This window comes from Myodes glareolus, chromosome 17 (genome assembly GCF_982192425.1).
Source record: "Myodes glareolus chromosome 17, mMyoGla1.1, whole genome shotgun sequence".
Classification (NCBI taxonomy): Eukaryota; Metazoa; Chordata; class Mammalia; order Rodentia; family Cricetidae; genus Myodes; species Myodes glareolus.
Genome location: NC_142042.1, coordinates 63,611,891 through 63,631,058, shown reverse-complemented (window position 1 = coordinate 63,631,058; position 19,168 = coordinate 63,611,891). Strand labels below are relative to the sequence as shown.

At 44.4% G+C, this 19,168-nt stretch overlaps 1 protein-coding gene across 1 annotated transcript; it reads left to right on the top strand.

The window, feature by feature from the left end:
• The first annotated feature begins 14,561 nt into the window (after positions 1-14,561).
• On the top strand, positions 14,562-15,820 carry LOC148119478 (speckle-type POZ protein-like). The gene is given in 2 exon segments (XM_087897413.1): positions 14,562-14,607; positions 14,610-15,820. Coding segments are annotated over 2 exon segments (1,257 nt in total).
• The last annotated feature ends 3,348 nt before the right edge of the window (positions 15,821-19,168 follow it).

Here is a 19,168-nt window from a genome sequence, read left to right as displayed (position 1 = left end):
TCTTCCCTTAAATACTCCTTCTTCCAGCTACTCGGGTCCGAACTTTCTACTCCTGCATGGGAAATGAGTTTCGGCCCCAGTGCACTGGTTCCTGTCCTGTCAATAAACCTCATGTGACTGCAGCAAGGACGTTCTCTCGTGAGTTCCTGGGGGCTTCTGTTACCCCAAAACTTGAGCTCTGGAAGTCTTTCACAGCCTCTGTCTCCCGAGTACTGTGATTAAAGGAGTGTGCCATCACTGCATGGTCTCCAGGGAGAACTAGTGTGTTTAGTTCTCTACTCTGATTTTCAGGCAAGTTTTATTTGCTAGATCACACCAAAAAAACCACATCTTCTTTTCTTTCTCTTTTTCTCTCTCACTGTCTTTCTCGGTGTCTCTCTCTGTTCATTTCTTCTTGTGTCTCTGTCTGTCTATCGCTGTGTCTCTCTATCTGTACCCTTGTATGTGTACATGTCTCTCCATATTTGTTTCTATGTGATTCTGACAGTTTGTTCTCCCATAATGTGGTCATTACTTACTCTGGTATTAGAACACTCTTGCAGCTTAAGACCCGTGACTCATCTTGTGAGGGACCTGAATCTTTTTGGCTCTAGGAGGCAGACTGGAGAATCACCTACTTGAAACATAACCTCCACCTGTACCATTTCCAGTGCCAATGAATCTTGGCATTCAGCATAGTTGAATTGAGAAGCACTCAGGATCCTCTCACAGCACATCCTTACGTGGACATGGAAGAGTGTTTTCTAGGAGAATTATCTGAGGGTTGGGAAAGACCACCAATGAAAGTTGATGGAGTCATATTGGGCTCTGTGTGTCTGGATGGAATAAAGACAGAAAGAAGACCGTCACTTTGAGAGGGTCCTACCTGGCTCTGCTTCCTGCCCCCACACATGAATTCCTCCACTAAGACCTCCATGTTGAAAACACTGGGACTCCTGACACCTCTTCCCTGATCATGTTTATGGGAGGTATTAGTGTAACATCATCAGAAGAGTAAATAACAGCTCTGTAGAAATGGACACTATCCCTTCTCTTATAGAAGATAAACCACCATAAGTGATGTGGTGATGTTTGTTCTTCATTCCCAACTTGACTACATCAGGAAGTTACTAAAATCCAAAAAAGGAGGGCATACTTGTGAGAAAATTTTTGCTTAAGTTTAAGTAGGTAGATCCACTTCAAATAAGGACTTGGAAGTAGGAAGACAAGCATTGAATACAGATCTTGAGGCTGGAAGACACACTTTTAATTGAACCACACCTTCTATTGTAAGCCTATATATAAAGGACATGTAAGAAGGGAGGTATTACCTCTGTCTGCTTGCCCTCATCTTGAAGAAAATCCATTCATTCAAAACAAAATCAAAAGAGGAAAGCAACGGCCTTCATTTTAGAGAAATATAATGAACCCAGGAATTCACAGGACACTATTTTGTTTCTCAGTGTGTATAATAATGTTATGTTGGGCTATCTGGATTCTCAATCACACTTAATTCTCTTCTAAGTATAGGAAAGGAGGAAAGAGTGTGAGAGCCAGAGAGCATGGATGACCAGAGGGAACAATGCCTTCTTAGCTGCCACTGTGGATTAGGTTGTTCTATCTTTGCCTCTTGAATATAGGTTACAGAAGCACACCACTGTTACCAGGTTAAGAATCAGTTCTTAGGGGAGGGAGTCATTTTTAAGGACTTGGAGGGCATCTTATTTAGTTTGTTTTGGTGTTAGAGACAAGATTTCATTTGGTATGCTCAGACACACCTATCAATCACCTGGGATTCCTGCTGCCTCAGTTTTCCAATGCAGGCCTTAGCCAAGCAGGGCAACTTAGAATATCACATGTAGTACATACACAGATAAAGCATAGTTATTTTGATATATTTCTAGATGGGATCATGGATCAGTGCTTACAATGGTCTGTCTGTATTTTAGCAATCCTCCTGAGCCAGTCTCAAGGGTATCTTGAGGTTCAGTCATTACCCAACACACACGATGAAAAACAACTTTCAGCTTTATTTGGCTTCTCTCTCATGTTGAGAGGCGGTGTCTTTTCACAACCTTAGCTGTGTTGGAACTCAGTCTAAAGAGCAAGCTGGACTCAAAAGCGCAGAGATCTGCCTACTTCAGCCTTCCGAGGACTGGGATTAAGTGCGTGACTTCTTTTTTTATTAATGATTTTATTGATTCTTTGTGGGTTTCACATCATAAATTCCGATCCCTTCCCTCTCCTATCCCTTCATATCTCCCCTCCACCCTTGCAATCTCTCCCACAAAGTAAAAGAAAATTCAAAACAGAAACAAAAGCAAAACAAAACACAGACAACCAAATAAATATCAAGTAAGATGTCTCAGAGTAGATGCTGGAGTACGCAGCAGTGAGTCACACAGTATATCCTTTAGTCATTACGTCTTCAGTTGTAAGTGTTTGCTGCAATGTGTTATTGCTCTAGGTCAAGGTGTCTGGCTTCTGCTGCTCTGGCCTCACTGGGATTTTTCCCCATATCCTTCGTTTTCACCTTGTTTCATAGGTCCTGCCATTTTGGATCTGCAGCTCCAGCCCCTTCATATGCTTCAGCAGTTCATAGGTGAGGTGAATGCTGGGCTGGGCCAACTCATAGGCTTGTTTCTGGGCCTGGGTGGTAGCTGGGTGTGTCAGCCTGTCAGCTTTCCCTCATGGACAATAGCAGGGCGAGCTCTCTGGCATTGCCATTGCTAGCTGATCCACTCAGCAGGCAGCAAGTAGTACAGTTGCCTCTCCTGCCCTCATACCCTCAGTCCATCTCAACACACACAGACACACACACACACACAAACCTGCCAAAAAGTTCAGATCTACTGTGTTGTTCTAATGTTATATAGGGCCAGTTCTCCTGAGCACTGCTCCTGGTGAGGGGCAGGACATAAAATATAAATAATTACAGAAAAGATGATTACAGTTGACAGGAGTGATTCTGTTGTATTTTGTTAAGAATGCATTCATAAAGATATTTGAGTTTTCTTTCTTTGTCTTTATTAGGTAATCCAATAAGAGAGTACAAATGGTTTTCATATTTAAGTTTCAGAGAGTAAGAGAATGTTCCCCACAGGTCATCATCACGGATTCTAATAATTTGTTGTTGTATGGGAGACAGTTATAGCATGCTAAGCAAAATTTTAACCTGGTTAAATATATACTGCATTTACAATTATATATTGAAAAATTAAATTATGTTTAGGTATAATTATGTCCTGGCTATTTTTTTCATTTGGAAATTAATCATGGCATTAGGATAAATGATTGTGTGTCACATTGACAAAGGGTGGACTTGTAAAGGAACTCAGTGACCACTCACTAGATGATGCACAGGTGTATTCAAGGCAACAGAAGACTGAAAGAAAGTTGACTTTCACTGCCCCATGTGTGTGCTTGAGTATAACTGACATTTGAGTCATTAAAACCTTCATGTATTTTATTTTCATTTTCAAAGCTGTTGATTTCCTTTCTTTGAAAATCCTATTATTATGATGATGTCACTATTTAAACACAAAGGTAAAGCCACAAAATTTGTTGATTATTTGGATGAATACATTCTCACCAAATGTTACTTGAATCGGAAACAGAAAAAGAGCACAAGCTAGATTGATGCTGCTGTGCTGAGGAGCCAAGAGGCATATATTTTCTTATAATGCATTAATGCACAGGACAGAAATGCCAAGAAGTTAGAAGAGCTCTCATGAACCCATCAGTAGTATAATGGAGGCTCTAGCCTTGTTCAGACCTCAGATGGCACTACACTGAGTGTGATGTGGGTTTTCAGACTCGTGAAAGTCTCTCCTGCTGTCATTTTTTCTATGCTTCTTTGTATTTTTCTTTCCCATTTATATAGACAGACTCTTGTGATGCCATTATTCACAAATATACTGTGATGCAATGTTGGCTTCCATAGTCTAAAGCAGCAGGAGTATTTGATGTCCATGGAGTGTGTGTGTTACAAACAAAGGCTATGAGGATGTGCATGTGTGAACCTAAGTTGATGTCTAAGGACTGTGCTACCTCCAAGGGCCATATTGATGTGAGTGGCCAGTATGTCCACCTGTGGCCATGATGATTTACTTGGCCTGTGCTGTCATAGAAGAGTGTGATGGTGTCCATGGCCCATGCATCTTCAGAGGACTGGGTTGCTGTCTGTGGTCTGTATTGTCACAAGAGACCGTACTTAAGTCAGTGGCACATGCTGTTGCCAAGAACCATATAGATGCCCACGGTCTGTGCTATCTTCAGAAACCATATAGAAGTCCATGATCTATGCTCCTGATTATTGTTATGACAAGTAGGCTTTTATTGTCATGGTATTGATGACTGCAGCCTCAGAGTTGAGAAAGAGGGACATAGAGGCTTCTGTAAAAACCACTACTTTGTCCCTCCCCCAAAAGGCAAGAGCCTAGACAGAAAGTCACTGAAGAGAAATTTTAAAAAGGGTGATAAGGAGGTGGAAGTGAAATTCTCCAGAATTGAATGGGAAGGACTTGGTTTTCTTTAAGGAGTTGGATACCAGGAGTTTGACCAAGTTCCAGAGCAACATAAATTGGATGTGTTCATTTTTCCTTCTATTTTTCTCTAGGAGGAGAAAGCCCAAAGGCAGGGAGTCACAATTTGTGTGACTGGGAAGAAATGGTGCTCAGGTTACATAAAGTGAAATTTCCTAATTACAAAAAAAGTCATGAAAAAAAACAGAAGGGGAATTTTGCTGGAATCCACAGGAGATGTTGGCAGTATGGGTGGGTAGGAGAATATAGCTGCACCTGGTGTTCTGTGGCAACTCTGCAGATGAACTGGGGTGTTTAGATTTGGAGGGGAAGAATTAGGGATGAAGTTCTTCAGTTGGCTAACCTATTTCCCTTTTTGTTCTGCTGGTGTGTTCTTAGTAAATGCCTGGTGGTGTTGGAGTCTGGGATGATGGGATGAGGTAGGGGAAGGAAGATTGCAGGAAAAGATCTTTATGAGCCTGTGGGAATAAGTCTAACAGGAAAGAACACAGCAGATTTTCTTCTACAGAGCAGGCGATGAGACCAAGAAAGGTGGAAGAGGAGGAGCAAAATCAGAGACATGGATTTGACTTCAGCCTACTTTTTGCCCGGGGAAGGGTGTTCACTGGCTTAGCAGAGGGCACCTGCCTGGGTTGGGAGCTGGAACAAAGCAAGGAGTCTGGGATAGGGTTATTAGAAGGGGAAGTCTGTGGTATCTACACACAGGGGTGCAGGGAAGGCTCCCAGGTGTTCTGCTGCAGAGCTGGAGATGAGACTGGAAGATTGGGTCTCAGCGAACATAGGGAGAAGAGAAGAGAGGCAAAAATCTTACCTGGTTTTCTGGCAGGCATGACTTAGGCTTGTGGTTTCTTGTAGGTACACAAGTTCCCCACTTTTCCCGAGGCGCTTTGCAGGGCTGTTCTGCTTCCTGGTTCCACTGCATCAGCTTGAGGGTGTAGCATAGAACTGCCCTCTCCTGTTATGTTAATTTCACCTACGGCCCAAGGGTGTAGCTTAGAGAGAACTCTCCCTCTACTGTCATGGTAATTCCACCTGCAAGCAAGGTTCTCGCCTGCAGGCAAGGTTCCCTGGTCAGAGAAGGAAAGGTTCCTCTCTTCTCTGTTCAGCTGCTCTCCGACCTTGGGTGCGGCCCCCTGACTTTTCTCTTTCCTTGATCCTGATGGGGGATTTTTGCCCCACAGTATATATATCCGACTTATGCTTAATAAAGCTGCCATTTGCCACTTGCTCTTTGGCAGATGAGCCGGTCTCTTTGTGTGTGTGTCGTCTGTTCAAACCCCTAGGACATGTGTCCGTTCTCGTGGGCTCGAGTCAGGAAAGCGCGCGCCTGTTTCGAGGTTCGGGTGTCCACAGAAAAGTGCGGAAGCTTACAGATGGCATCCCTCGAGTGGGCTTAGCTTTGAATAAGGACTGAAGAACAGCGTTCTGCCGTCTGTGGATCTACTACGAGAAACCCAAAGAGGTAGGGGTTCCCCCACGATCCGGAATCTGGCCAGTGTTGTGATGTGCGGTTGTGCACGTGTGATAAGGGGGTGAATGAGTTTGATTTTTAGAAGTATGGGTGCCGAAAGGTCTGATCCAGAGCTGAAGGCCAGTGGGCAAATCAGCTGCTAAAATTCGTAAAGAGACTAGGTACCAGGATTAGATGACACAGCTCAAGAGACTGTTTAGACTATTTTAAAACTCAGTCCCTGACTCTCACATGCAGGGAACTTTAATTTTTGCCAAAGAGAACAGGCTGGGCACAGCTAGCTCAGGGCTGGAATCCGTTCCCAAGGTTACAGGACCCAGGACCCAGCTTAAGCAAGCACGCTAGCAATAGCCGATGGCCATGTAATTGCGGACCTCGGGCTGAGAAAATATTCAAAGGTGTGTCTAACAATTCTATTAAAAGTTTCTGAGGCAAAAGAGCAAAAGAGAGAGAGTTTTGACAAAATAAGAGAGCGCAGCAGCCTTAAGCCCCAAGCCGTAGATGGAGCTGGGTATTACCCGCAGCTAATGAGCTACATGCTAGGCGGAATGTGATCCACCTGCACGGAGGCCATAGACCATACGGGGTCTGTACACAGGACTCCGGCAGGCTGCGCAACTGCGGCTGGCAACTCTAGGAGTCCCAGGAAACTGGCGGCCAAGGCGCGGAACGCCGCGGTGCCAAAAGGTGCCTGCCACAAGTGGGCGGGCTAAGGGCAGGTTAACATCAGAGGCTGTATGTAGCTTTATGTGAGGCTCGGAACAACGCCTACAGAGCAAAGGCTGCGCACGCCCATGACAAAGGCTGGGCCAGACACAAATGCCTTTAAGCTGACAGAGGCCACGAGCCTACAGTTTTCTGGCAGGCAGTTGCTACCTTTGGGCTAGCTCAAAAAGCGCGCCATAGCTGGAGAGTTGCTTCAGCAGGTCGCCGCTTCAGCAGGTTGCCCATGTTCTAGATAACAAAGACGAACCAATAGCCTGGGGCAACGGCAAACAACGTTAAGGCTGCTAGCTCAAGGATTTTCCATCTCAACAGAAAGCTAAAAAACGGGTTGGATCTAGCCGTCAAAGCCACGGGTCTCCATATTGCTTAGTAAATTAAAGACTTATGTAGTCAAAAAAGGAGAAATATACAGTAAAGAGAGATTCTAAGAGGAAGAAAACCTCTAACTGGTTTACAATGTGTTAAAAATGTAAGCAGGCTAAAAGTTAAAGTTCTTTAAAAAGTAGTTGGGTGTGGTAGTACACACCTTTAATCCCAATGCCTGGGAAGCAGAGACATCTCTATGAGTTCAAGGTGTTGTAGCACACGCCTTTAATTCCAGCATTGGGGAAGCAGAGACTGTGGGACTCTATGAGTTCACGGACAGCCTGGTCTACAGAGTTATTCCAGGACAAAGATATACGTTTGAGGAGCTTATCTACAAAGAATCATAACTTCCCTCCACTCCTGGAGTTGGATGAGGAAGTTTGAGTGCAGGTGATTATTCCTTGATCCCTGCTGGGGTCAGGTGAGAGTCCCTCCGTGGCTCTCCATTTGGTGCCATGGTAAAAAGCTAGCCCCAGCAGAGCAATAAGCAAGCTGCTGTTTCTCCTCAACCTCATGCTCTATGGATTTCATTCAACCTGGACACCCTCCGCCGAGACTCGTAGACGAGATCGGAAAGATGAGGATCGTGGACTGGGTCATCCTGTTGTGTGGCCAGGATGCATTGTGGATTGAGATATAATTAAATAAGAGATAATTAAAAAATGGTGAATACCCCGGGTAAATCAGAGTTAAAGAGGTTGTTGTAAGAAACAGTTGTCTGGTTTTAAATCTAATGTTTTCCTTTCTAAAGAAAGGTTGCTTACACGTTTTTAGAGGGCTCCAGGCTAGGAGCAGGAAAACAGGTTTCTCTTAAGTATAAACTGTGAACAATGTTTGATCTTGGTCATGTCATTTAAAATAAGATAGTCTCAAAAGTTATTTTGATTCACATTTCTCCAATGATTAAAGATGTCATGCTTAAGGATTTTTCAAAATGTCTTTCAGTCATTTTTAAGTTTGTCCATTGAGAGTTTTCAGTTTAGATTTATTGCGTATATTTTAATTTATTTAATTGTTCTTTGGAGGACTATTTCTGGAGTCCTAATGTTTTCTGTATGGCTTGATGACTGACAAAGATTTCCACATCTGTAAGCAGATATGTCGATCCTATTAATTATTTCTCAAAATGTTGGCGGGAGACAATGTGCCCCCATAAAGATAACAATTTTAATAATCCTATCCAGTTGTATAAGTGCTCACATACTGGATCAGATAATTATTTTCTGCCCCTGGAAAAGTTCCAGGCAAAACTAATTCTAAAGGATGTTTTGGGGTTCGCTATGCAGTCCAATATTTAGGCCGGTTGCAATGGCACAGGCCAATGAAGTTTGCTCTTTGGAGCAGAGACCTACAGGTCTCTAAGTTCAAGACCAGCCAACGTCAATACTGGCTGAGCTAAGTTTTGTTCTGAGTATTTGTTACTCCCAATATGTAACATGGTCCAGTTCATGCATTAATTTGGGGTAGAGGAGCTGTTTATGTGTTTCCACAGGATGCAAAACAATCCATTTGGGTCCCTAAATGTCTGGTGCGGACCGTGGATTCCGCTATTCAGAGACCTGAGGACAAGGCGAGATCAAGAGACCCCGCGGGTGCGGCAGAGGCAGCGAGGAAGATGACAGATTCCTGAGAGATGATCCAGCGCCTGCCTTTGCCCCTTTCCCAGCTTCCCATCTTTGCTCTGCCTTGATCTGCCTGTTTAGCCAAGGCTGCTCTACCCCCTGAGGGGAAGCAGCTACTTCCCCTACCCTAGATTGCAGCATTGAGTACTCACGGCGGAACCTTGCAGGTCAGACAGAAATACCATGGACATTCGAATTAATTTAAATTCTCGATTGGATGCTTTTGTTGATCTTTACAAACTGGGTGTGGATTTTGACCTCTGCTGGTCGCTGGTTAGGATTTTGCTGCTTTTCTCGGACCCCGGAATACAAAATTGCTAATTGGCTTTAATTTAGTATGGTTGATCATTCCAGGGGTCCCATTTGCTGGTGCCGTAGCCTTACTCAAAAGGGCTCTATTCAGAGCGAAACATTTCAGACACTGTGCAAGCACAGTCTCTTCCAGGATTGCTCATGTGTATGCTGGAACATCTTGACTTGGCCAATGGCTTCAGGTCCGCCACGGCCTGGCCCTAGCAGGCATTCGTCTCGGAGCATCTTTCAGCATAAATATGGCTGGATTCAATGTATGACTAGTAAGCAATGACGGGTTTATTGCACGGGGGGGCGGTCTCGCCTAAGACAGGGGGTGCGTTTGGACCTGAACACATTCCCGTAGACGAGTTTAGGGACCTAACCCAACGACCGACATGCCTAAGACAGCTGCTAGTCATCATATTTATATATATTTAAGGGGAGACTTGTAGGTACACAAGTTCCCCACTTTTCCCGAGGCGCTTTGCAGGGCTGTTCTGCTTCCTGGTTCCACTGCATCAGCTTGAGGGTGTAGCATAGAACTGCCCTCTCCTGTTATGTTAATTTCACCTACGGCCCAAGGGTGTAGCTTAGAGAGAACTCTCCCTCTACTGTCATGGTAATTCCACCTGCAAGCAAGGTTCTCGCCTGCAGGCAAGGTTCCCTGGTCAGAGAAGGAAAGGTTCCTCTCTTCTCTGTTCAGCTGCTCTCCGACCTTGGGTGCGGCCCCCTGACTTTTCTCTTTCCTTGATCCTGATGGGGGATTTTTGCCCCACAGTATATATATCTGACTTATGCTTAATAAAGCTGCCATTTGCCACTTGCTCTTTGGCAGATGAGCCGGTCTCTTTGTGTGTATGTCGTCTGTTCAAACCCCTAGGACATGCGTCCGTTCTCGTGGGCTCGAGTCAGGAAAGCGCGCGCCTGTTTCAAGGTTCGGGTGTCCACAGAAAAGTGCGGAAGCTTACAGTTTGTAACATGTGAGTTCTTAGCTCTATGGAGGTCTAAGGATACTTTCAAAGTTGGAATATCAGATATCATGGATGTCAGATATCTTCATTATGATTCATAATAGTAGCAAAATTACAGTTCTGTGGAGCAAGAAAATAATTTTATGGTAGGGGATCATCACAACATGAGGAACTCTATTAAAGGGTCCCAGAATTAGGAAGATTGAGATTCCATGCCCTAGAGAATGTGAATTCTTCATGCATCAATCCTCTGAAAAATTTTCACTACAAATGAGACATTTGCCCACCTGGACCAAAACCAATTCTCTGTCAGATGGACTATGACAACCCACTTCCCTCGTTCTTCCCAATTTTCATAAAAACATGATGGGTCATGTTCTACTCTGCGAATAGTAACGACTAAGAAGGAAGAAAGACCTCTGACACTGCAGTGTCACCTAAGTGTTTACCTAAGTAAACAGACCCTCGCATGGTAAGAAATGTCCAAAACTTTAGAATTGACAGAGACATCTCACTGTCTTCACAGTCACTCAAAGTTCTTCTGTAACATTATGGGCACCAATCATCAGTCTAGTGGCCCACAGACACTGCAGACTTTTTCATGAAGCAGGAAATTTCAAAGACAGTTCCACCTATATTGTCAGTTTGTCAGTCACTTTCTTCTGTGTCCTGCAGAATGTCTAGCAGACTCTTTCATGAAGCAGAAACCCCGAAGGACCATGCAAGTTTGGTAGTCATTTTTCTGTTCTATATGTCCAGTTTATCAAGCTTTCCAGTCAAAATCAGTTTCTTGACCAAATGGTGAACATATTTCATAAGAAGCCTCTTTAATGCCCATCTTCCTCTTGAAGTAGATTAGTGCTGCCATGAGCACATGTGTCTCACTGATATGAAAAGTCTTAAGCTCTTAAAACATTTTAAATGCATCTTCTGAAGGTCTCTGAAAGATTTGAAGAATTCCTACCTAACTGAAATGTATCTCTACATATCTAGAAAACCTAAATAGTATGACTACAAGCTTGACTATTATAGATAACCCTGTTAACCTATATTTCTTAATTATAAATTACATTTTTAAATACTCTTTACAAACATAATACCTTAATCAATCGAAGAAATATACATATAACAATATTAAACTTAAATTTGTTTCAATAAATCAAGATTCATACCAATGTAAATCTCTATATCACATCCCCCTCTAAATGTAAGAAAAATTTATAAACAATATTTGGGGATTTGGGAATAGTTATCTTCAAAGGCTTCCTGCTTTTTGTTGGGAAAAGTAATTTTGGGGGGTGTTTACAGAGACTTTTTGGGCAGCCTTAGTCCATCAAGCCACATTAGATTGGGCAAAATCCACAAAAGAAGAATTTCTTTTCCACAGGAACAACTCCTTAGTCTCAAATTCTGAGGTCAAGATACGTTTAAAATATTTATGTTGGTTTAGCTTAGAGGTCCCCAGAATCAAATGTTTCTCTGCAGTCGAAAACTTTAAATAAAATATAATAATATACATAATCCAGACTATCTGTGTATATTTCATCTTTACATGGCTTATTTTTCTTACTCTATTATTTTCTACAACTTTCATATTTATTTTATTATCTTTACTCCTTTAATCTATATCTGCCTGCCCTCTTTTGTAGTACATTTTCTGTCTCTTTACTCTTCTTCTTCTCTTTCCCAAGCCTATGTTGTACATTTTTTTAAAACACTATGTTTCTCATTTACAGGTCTTTTATGTCTGAACCTGTCCTATTGGGTATCTGAAATCCTTCTCTGTCTACAAACACTTCTTAAAAAGCTAAACTGCATTACTAGGGCTAAGACTGCTTTGCCTTTTGGTTCCACCCAATTCAATATGGTGCAGATCTGTGTCACTTCTTGACCAGCTATGCATGCTGCCCAGTTTCTGGCATAGAGTGGGTCTATGTCACACCATTAAGCAGTTAGTAACACACTGTTCACAAACCCCATTTAAATGCTCAGCTTCCTGAAAGACCCAGAGTTCACACTTGGTAGCACATTCCTCGAAGCCACCATTTTGAAATTGCATGAGTTTTCTATTTTCTTTTTTTTTCCTTTTTTCTTTTTTGCTACTGCTGAATCAGGAAGACCTTAGACAGAGAAGGCCTGAGGAAACAAGCTCCACTGGGAGCAGAAGCCAGGAGGAAATCCAGCCCAGAAGCCAACCCAGTCCTGGGACACTGGTGGATCAGAATTGAGCCAGTGACCAGATCTAGAGTCAGCGATCTCAACTGGAACAGGTAGAGGGGAGAAACCACTCGCCAGTGAGCCAAATCCAGAGATCGCTGAGGGTCCGGATGTGAATCTGGGATCTTCAAGGGAGTAGACCTAAGCCAGGACCCCAGTGGGTCTGGGCATGAATTTAGGACCTCCCAGGAACTAGGCCTGAACCAGGACCTCTGCTGGTCTGGGTGTGAGTAAACCTGGGACTTCCGAGGGAATTGGCAGGAAGCAGAGGTCTTGGTAGGGCCAGGCATGAGTCTGGGTCGTCAGAGAGAGTAGGCCTGAGCCAGGACCTCTGTGGGTCTGGGCATTGGTCTGGGACATCAAAGGGAATAGGTAGGGACCTGGAACCCCTGTGGGTCCGAGCATGAGTCTAAGATCTCTGAAGAAGTAAGCAGGTCCTCTGAGGATTCGGGTTCAGGCGCATCCTAACTTGGGACCTCCGAGGCAGTAGACCAGAACCAGAAAACTTTCCAGGTCCAACTCCAACCCAGGGGCTTCTACAGGAGGGAATCCAGACCAGGATTTACAGTTACAGGTCAAAGCAGGTAACTTAGGCCACATTTGCTCCCAGGCAAGGAACTCCACCCTTGGCAACAAATCCACAAAAGTAGCTCTGGCTGAGCTACCTGTAACAGAAAGGGCCTGAGGAAATAAGCTTCACTGGGAGCAGAAGCCTGGGGAAAATCCAGTCCCAGCTACACTGGTGGATCAGAATTGAGCTAGAGACCTGACTCAGAGTCAGAGATCACCACCAGAACTGGAGTGGGACAGAACCAGCTTCCTAGGACAGAGAGCAAATAGCTCAACCAGGAGCAGAAGCCAGGACCAAATCCAGTCCCAGAAGCCAACCCAGTCCCGGGACACTGGCAAATCAGGATTGACCCAGTAACCAGATCTAGAGTCAGTGATCTCTATGAGAACAGGCTCAACTCCAGTCCAGGGACTTCTACAGGAGGAGATCCAGACCAGGATTTATAGAAACAGGACAGAACTGGAAACCTAGGCTTGAGCCCACTGGGGCTCAAGAGGAGTATTTGTTTCTATACAGCATCATTCCAGAAATGGGGCAGGTGGGGCTTTTATTTCAGATAAGTGGTTCTCTGGAGGACCTGGCACAGCCAAAAGGATTCAGGTCCCCATCAGGAAGAGGCATGGGTCTTAATCAACAGGATTGTCCACATACCAGAGAAAGTCTTGGTCATTACAGCAAAATAAACTGACTGAAACAAATAGAAAGGCATACAAACAGACACAAATACAAACACACATGCAGAGAAATAGAGAGACAGAGAGAGAGAGAGAGACAGAGAATCAGGATGCTGGCTCAATCCTGGTCTGCCAGTGTCTTGGGACTGGATTGGCTCCTGTCTTCTGCTCCCATGGAGCTTAATTCCTCAGGCCCACCCTGTCCTAGGTACCTGGTCCAGTCCCCATCCTATTCCAATGGGGATCACTGACTCTGGGTCAGGTCACTGGCTCAATTCTGATCCCACAGTGTCCCATGAGTGGACTGGCTCTTGAGACTGGATTGGCTCCTGGCTTCTGCTCCCATGGCGCTTGCTTCCTCAGGCCCACTGAGGAAAATACAAACTTTTAATTTGGAATTGATGCCAGAAGACACACACATTTAATCCAGATCTCAAGCCAGGAGGACACACCCTACACTGGGCCACACCCTCTGTTGTAAGCATATAAAAGGACAGGGAAGAAGGAAGCTGCTGCCCTTTGCTGCTTGCCCTCCCCTTGCAGCAAGTCCTTTCCTTCTCTGGCAGTAGAGAATCATCTTTGGAATTCCAGCATAGACTGAGGAATAGTCAACCCGTCAGACCTCTGGGACTTAGTAAGTACTGAGATCTTATACTTTCCCTTCACAGATAGCCTTTGTGGGATTAGTAGGACTGCAGCCCTAAATCATTTTAATGAATCACTCTCCTTCATTAGAGAGATTCATTCTATGTGTTCTGTTCCTTTAGAGAACCGTAATACAACACTTTGCGATATAAGAGTGTATAAAATGTTCCAAATTATCAAAAGTTGTTTAGAATTGTCAAAACTAATCACCTTCTTACATAATATTTAATCTAGAAAAGATGGAGTGATGTAAGAAAGAATGCCTAGTACTCTAGACTGTCTTCTTTGAATCTCATAGATCAATATGTATAGAATTTCAGAAAGACCAAAGTTTCTAACCTCATAGAAGAGGGAACAGATAGAAAAACAGAAACTAAAAATCTAAAATATTTTCTGTTATTGTGACCCCCCCCAGGTTGAAGAAGAAAATAACCTTGTCCTTTTTGACTCCAGGTAAATCTTCACACTCCCAGCAGCAGATATGTCAGAAGACCTGGCAGCTGGGAGCAGCGGCTACACACAGATCCGAGTCAGGAATTCTCCTACAGATGAACCATCAGCAACTTCTCTTTTTGCTTGGAGGGAGTCTTGGGGAAAGACTTTAAAAGCTCCACTTTCTCACCTGGAGCCAATGACAAGCAGAAATGGTATATGAAAGCATACCTGAATGGAATCGATGAGGAAAGCAGAGGGTGCCTGTCAGTTTACCTAGGGTTGCTTAGCTCTCCAAAGAGCCCTGTATGGGCAAATTTCCACTTTGGGATCATAAATGCTAACGGAGAGAAATCACAAATCATGTATAGGCAAAGAGTCACCAAGTTTGACCAAAACGAAAGCTTCGGTTTAACAAAGTTCATCCTTAAAGATTTCCTTTTGTACAATCGACATTTTCTTCTCCCAGATGACAAACTCACATTCTGCTGTGAGGTGAGCGTGGTTCAGGACTGCATCAGCATCTCTGAGCAGAACACGCAGCCAGGGATTGACATTCCAAGGTGCACACTGGTAGATGATCTAGGAGAGCTGTGGGAGAATTCCAGCTTCACAGACTGCTGCCTGGTGGTAGATGGCCAGGAATTCCGGGCTCACAAGGCCATCTTAGCTGCTCGCTCTCCAGTTTTCAGAGCCATGTTTGAACATGACATGGAGGAGAGCAGAAAGAATCACATTGAGATTCATGACCTGGAACCTGAAGTCTTCAAGGCAATGATGGGCTTCATTTACACCGGGAAGGAACCTGACCTCCACAACATGGCAGATGCTGTGCTTGCAGCTGCTGACAGGTATGGCCTGGAGCATTTGAAGGTCATGTGTGAGAGGGCCCTCTGCAGGGACCTCTCTGTGGAGAATGCTGCCCACACTCTCTTCCTGGCTGACCTCCACCGTGCAGTGCAGTTGAAAACTCAGGCAATGGATTTCATTACAGCTCGTGCTTCGGAGGTTTTTCAGACCTCGAGCTGGAAGACAGTGGTTGACTCCTATCCTCACTTGGTGGCTGAAGAAAGTGTCTCCCTGGCTTCTGCACATGGTCTTAGCCTGGAAACAACAAACAAATGCCTGATGAACTCTTTGAATCCTGTTGGGGCGACATACATATGTCTTCTGGTAGCAGCAGTCAGAATTGTTATGAATGACACCTGTTTATACTGTGGGCTCTGGGGTGAATTTACAGTGAATTTGGGAATTAAAGCTGCTAGGCCTGGCTTCAACACATCTGTAAAGGAGTTGAAGGGCCGATAGGGGGAGGAGCACCCCTGGAATCTATTATACTTTATACAACTTCTACCGTGTTGTTAGACTGCTTTGATTTATTTTTTTGTCCCATCAGATGGAATATGGGATTTGATGCCGCAGGGCGATCGGTAATGAAAAGTCCCCAGACTATCTTACAAAAGATACAGCTTTAATAAAACAGAAGGAAAAACTTACACAGACTCCTACCCGTGGGAAATGCTCGATCCAGGCCAAGTCAAGAGGTAGAGAGAGGCCAGGGGGCTTTCACCCCCAGGATTTTTTTTTAGAAAGTAATTTTATTAAATTATATAAGTTTCCATTTCTGCCCCTCCTCCCAACACCCTCCCACTCCTCCCACTCCCTCTCCTCCTCCCTCTTCGTCCCTAAGGGCAGTCAGGGTTTCCTGCCCTGTGGGAAGTTCAAGTTCCTCCCCCCTCCCTCCAGGTCCAGAAAGGTGAGTATCCAAACAGACTGGATCCCCAAAATCCAGTATATGCAGAGGAAACAAGTCCCAGTGTCATAGTCAATGGCTTTTCAGAAAGACTCCGGACCAGCCACATTCAGAGAATCCAGCCACATTCAGAGAATCTGGTTGGATCACGTCCTCGTTCAGTCCCAGTTCAACTGACCTTGGTAAACTCTCATTAGATCCGTCCCCTTGTACCAGTGGGTGATAGCATCCCTCACAGTCCTTATTTCCTTTTTCATTTTCTTCGTCCTTCTGCTCCTCATTTGGACCTTGGGGGGCTCAGTCCGGTGCTCCAATGTGGGTCTCCGTCTGTGTTACCATCCTCCGCCAGATGAAGGATCTATGGTGATAAGCAAAATATTCATCAGTATGGTTATGGGCCAAGGCCGGTTCATGTACCCTCTCCTCTGTCCAGAGAACAATCTGGGGATCTCTCCTTGGACCTGGGATCCCATATATAATCAAGTCTCCTGTAAACCCTAAAATGACTCCCTTAGTTGAAATATATACTTCCCTGATCCCATATTTATCCATCCTCCCTCCCCCCATCGCAGTCCACTGAGCTTTCCCCATTCCTCCCCTACTCCCTTCTCTCTAACCCTCTCCCCTTCCAACAACCCTCCCACCCTCCCATGCACCTGAGGTTACCTGGGACTCTTGTCTATTTACTACCTCCTGGCGGATAGCTAAATAATCTTCATCAGGTTCATCTTCTTATTTAGCTTCTCTAGGCACTGACAGTGGCAGAGTGGATGAGAAACCATCATGCTTTTGTGGAAAGTGAGACATGGAGGCCTAGGGGGGAAAAAACTGCACCTGGCAGTGTGTTGATTGACTCGGCTTTGAAAAATATCATTTATTGGTTCTGAAAAAGGAGAAGGGGATTATTTCATTAAGAATTCAAACTTTCTCTTCTTGACCTGTGGATCTGTCATTAGATATTGAGAATATGATAATTTATCCTCCTCTGAATTCTATCAAATTCTATAGTGGTATATGATTTGTGTTTTAATAAAGACTTTCTGACAACTCTGTGACCAATTTGAAGCCTCACAGCAGTAGTACCTGCCCCTGGGAACCAAGGACATAACAACTACACATGCACGTACTAAAATGTTGGGAACTTTTCATCATGTCCTTGAGTCCTTGTAAATGTTCACCAAATAGAACTCAGTTATTGAATATGGGCAAAATAACCCTTAGGTGTTGACTCAGTTCCTGGGAAAGAGGAAAACTGACCCTCAGATGTTTCCTCTTACCTCACCTGAGCTGGCAACCTCTCTCTAGCCAATTATTAGTAATAGCCCTTTGAATAAGTCAATCATAATAATTAAAAAACAAGCCCCCCCCACACCCTTCCTTTTGTGGCTCTTTGCTTTAAAAATAGCCTGTACCAGCTATTTGGGGTCTTTCTGGCTTCTCGCATGCTGAAAGAACCTGTCATGACAGAATTGAGAAAATCCTCATGCTTTTACATCAACTGTGGTATGAGAGATGGTCTCTTGGTGTGACTCCTTCTGGTAGTTGGACTTCATGGTCTAACATTTGGTTCCCTGACTGGGAATCAAGTCTCTCCCAGACCCACTCCAGACCCAGTTGGAGGTATAAATGAGCTCACTTTTATGTCTGTCTGTTTGTGTATTATGTTTCTATTTATGTGTAATTGTGAATCAGTAATTTGAAAATTGTACCTGCACAGGGTCTGTATTGAAACGGGACCAGAGGGAAGAGCAGATGTGCCATGAGACCCCCATTCTAATTCTTGGAAGGTGTTCCTGGCAATTTGATGAAGGAGTGACCAGGTCACCCAAGTCCATGGAAAAGATGGTTTGTTTCCATCTGTACTTCGAGTTCTGCACCAGAGTGGTGATGAGAGCACCAGCCTCTGTTTTTTTCTCTGTGGGAGATCCAAGCCCTCCCCCCTACATCCAGGTGTAGGAAAGTGTGCGTCCAAACAGATTAAGATCCCAAAAAGCCAGTACATGTAGTAGAATCAAAACTCAGTGCCATTAATTTCAGCTTCCCAGTCAGCCCTCATTTTCAGCCACATTCAGAGAGTCCAGTTTGACCACATGTTCGTTCAGTCCCAGTCCAGCTGGCCTTGGTGAGCTGCCATTAGATCAGTCCCACCGTCTCCATGGGTGGACGCACCCCTCGTGGTCCTGACTTCCTTGCTCATGTTCTCCCTCTTTCTGCTCCTCATCTGTACCCTGGAAGCTCAGTCCCGTGCTTCAATGTGGGTCTCTGTCTCTATCTCCATCCATTGCCAGATGAAGGTTCTATGGTGATATTCAAGATATTCATCAGTGTGGCTATGGGATAAGGACAGTTCAGGTACCCTCCCCTCTGGTGTCCAAGGACCTAGCTGGGGACATCTCCTTGAACACCTGGGAACCCCTCTAGAGCCATGTCTCTTGCCAACCTTTGTAACATGAAGGCGACTTGTTTGTTGGGGTTTTTGGTCCTGTCCAGTTCCCATAGCTGTTTAGCTCCAAAGAAAAACATACATAGGTCTCCATAAATTATAAGCCAATTGGCCCATTAGCTCTAGCCTCTCATTGGCTAACTCTCACATCTTGATTAACCCATTTTTTTGATCTATGTTAGCCATGTGGCTCAGTACCTGTTTTCAGGGGGGCAGATCACATCTTGGTGCTTCAGTGATCTGGGCAGGAGTGGGAGTAATCAGTTTCCTCCTTCCCAAAATTTTTCTGCTCTCTTGCATGATTTCCATTTCCTGTCTGGTTTTCCCACTTACACCTCCTGCCTGGCCAATCAGCATTTATTTAAAACATGATTGACAGAATACAGACAATTCTCCCGCACCATAATTGTCTATAATCTGTCAATCAAGTTTTAAATAAATGCTGATTGGCCTGGCAGGA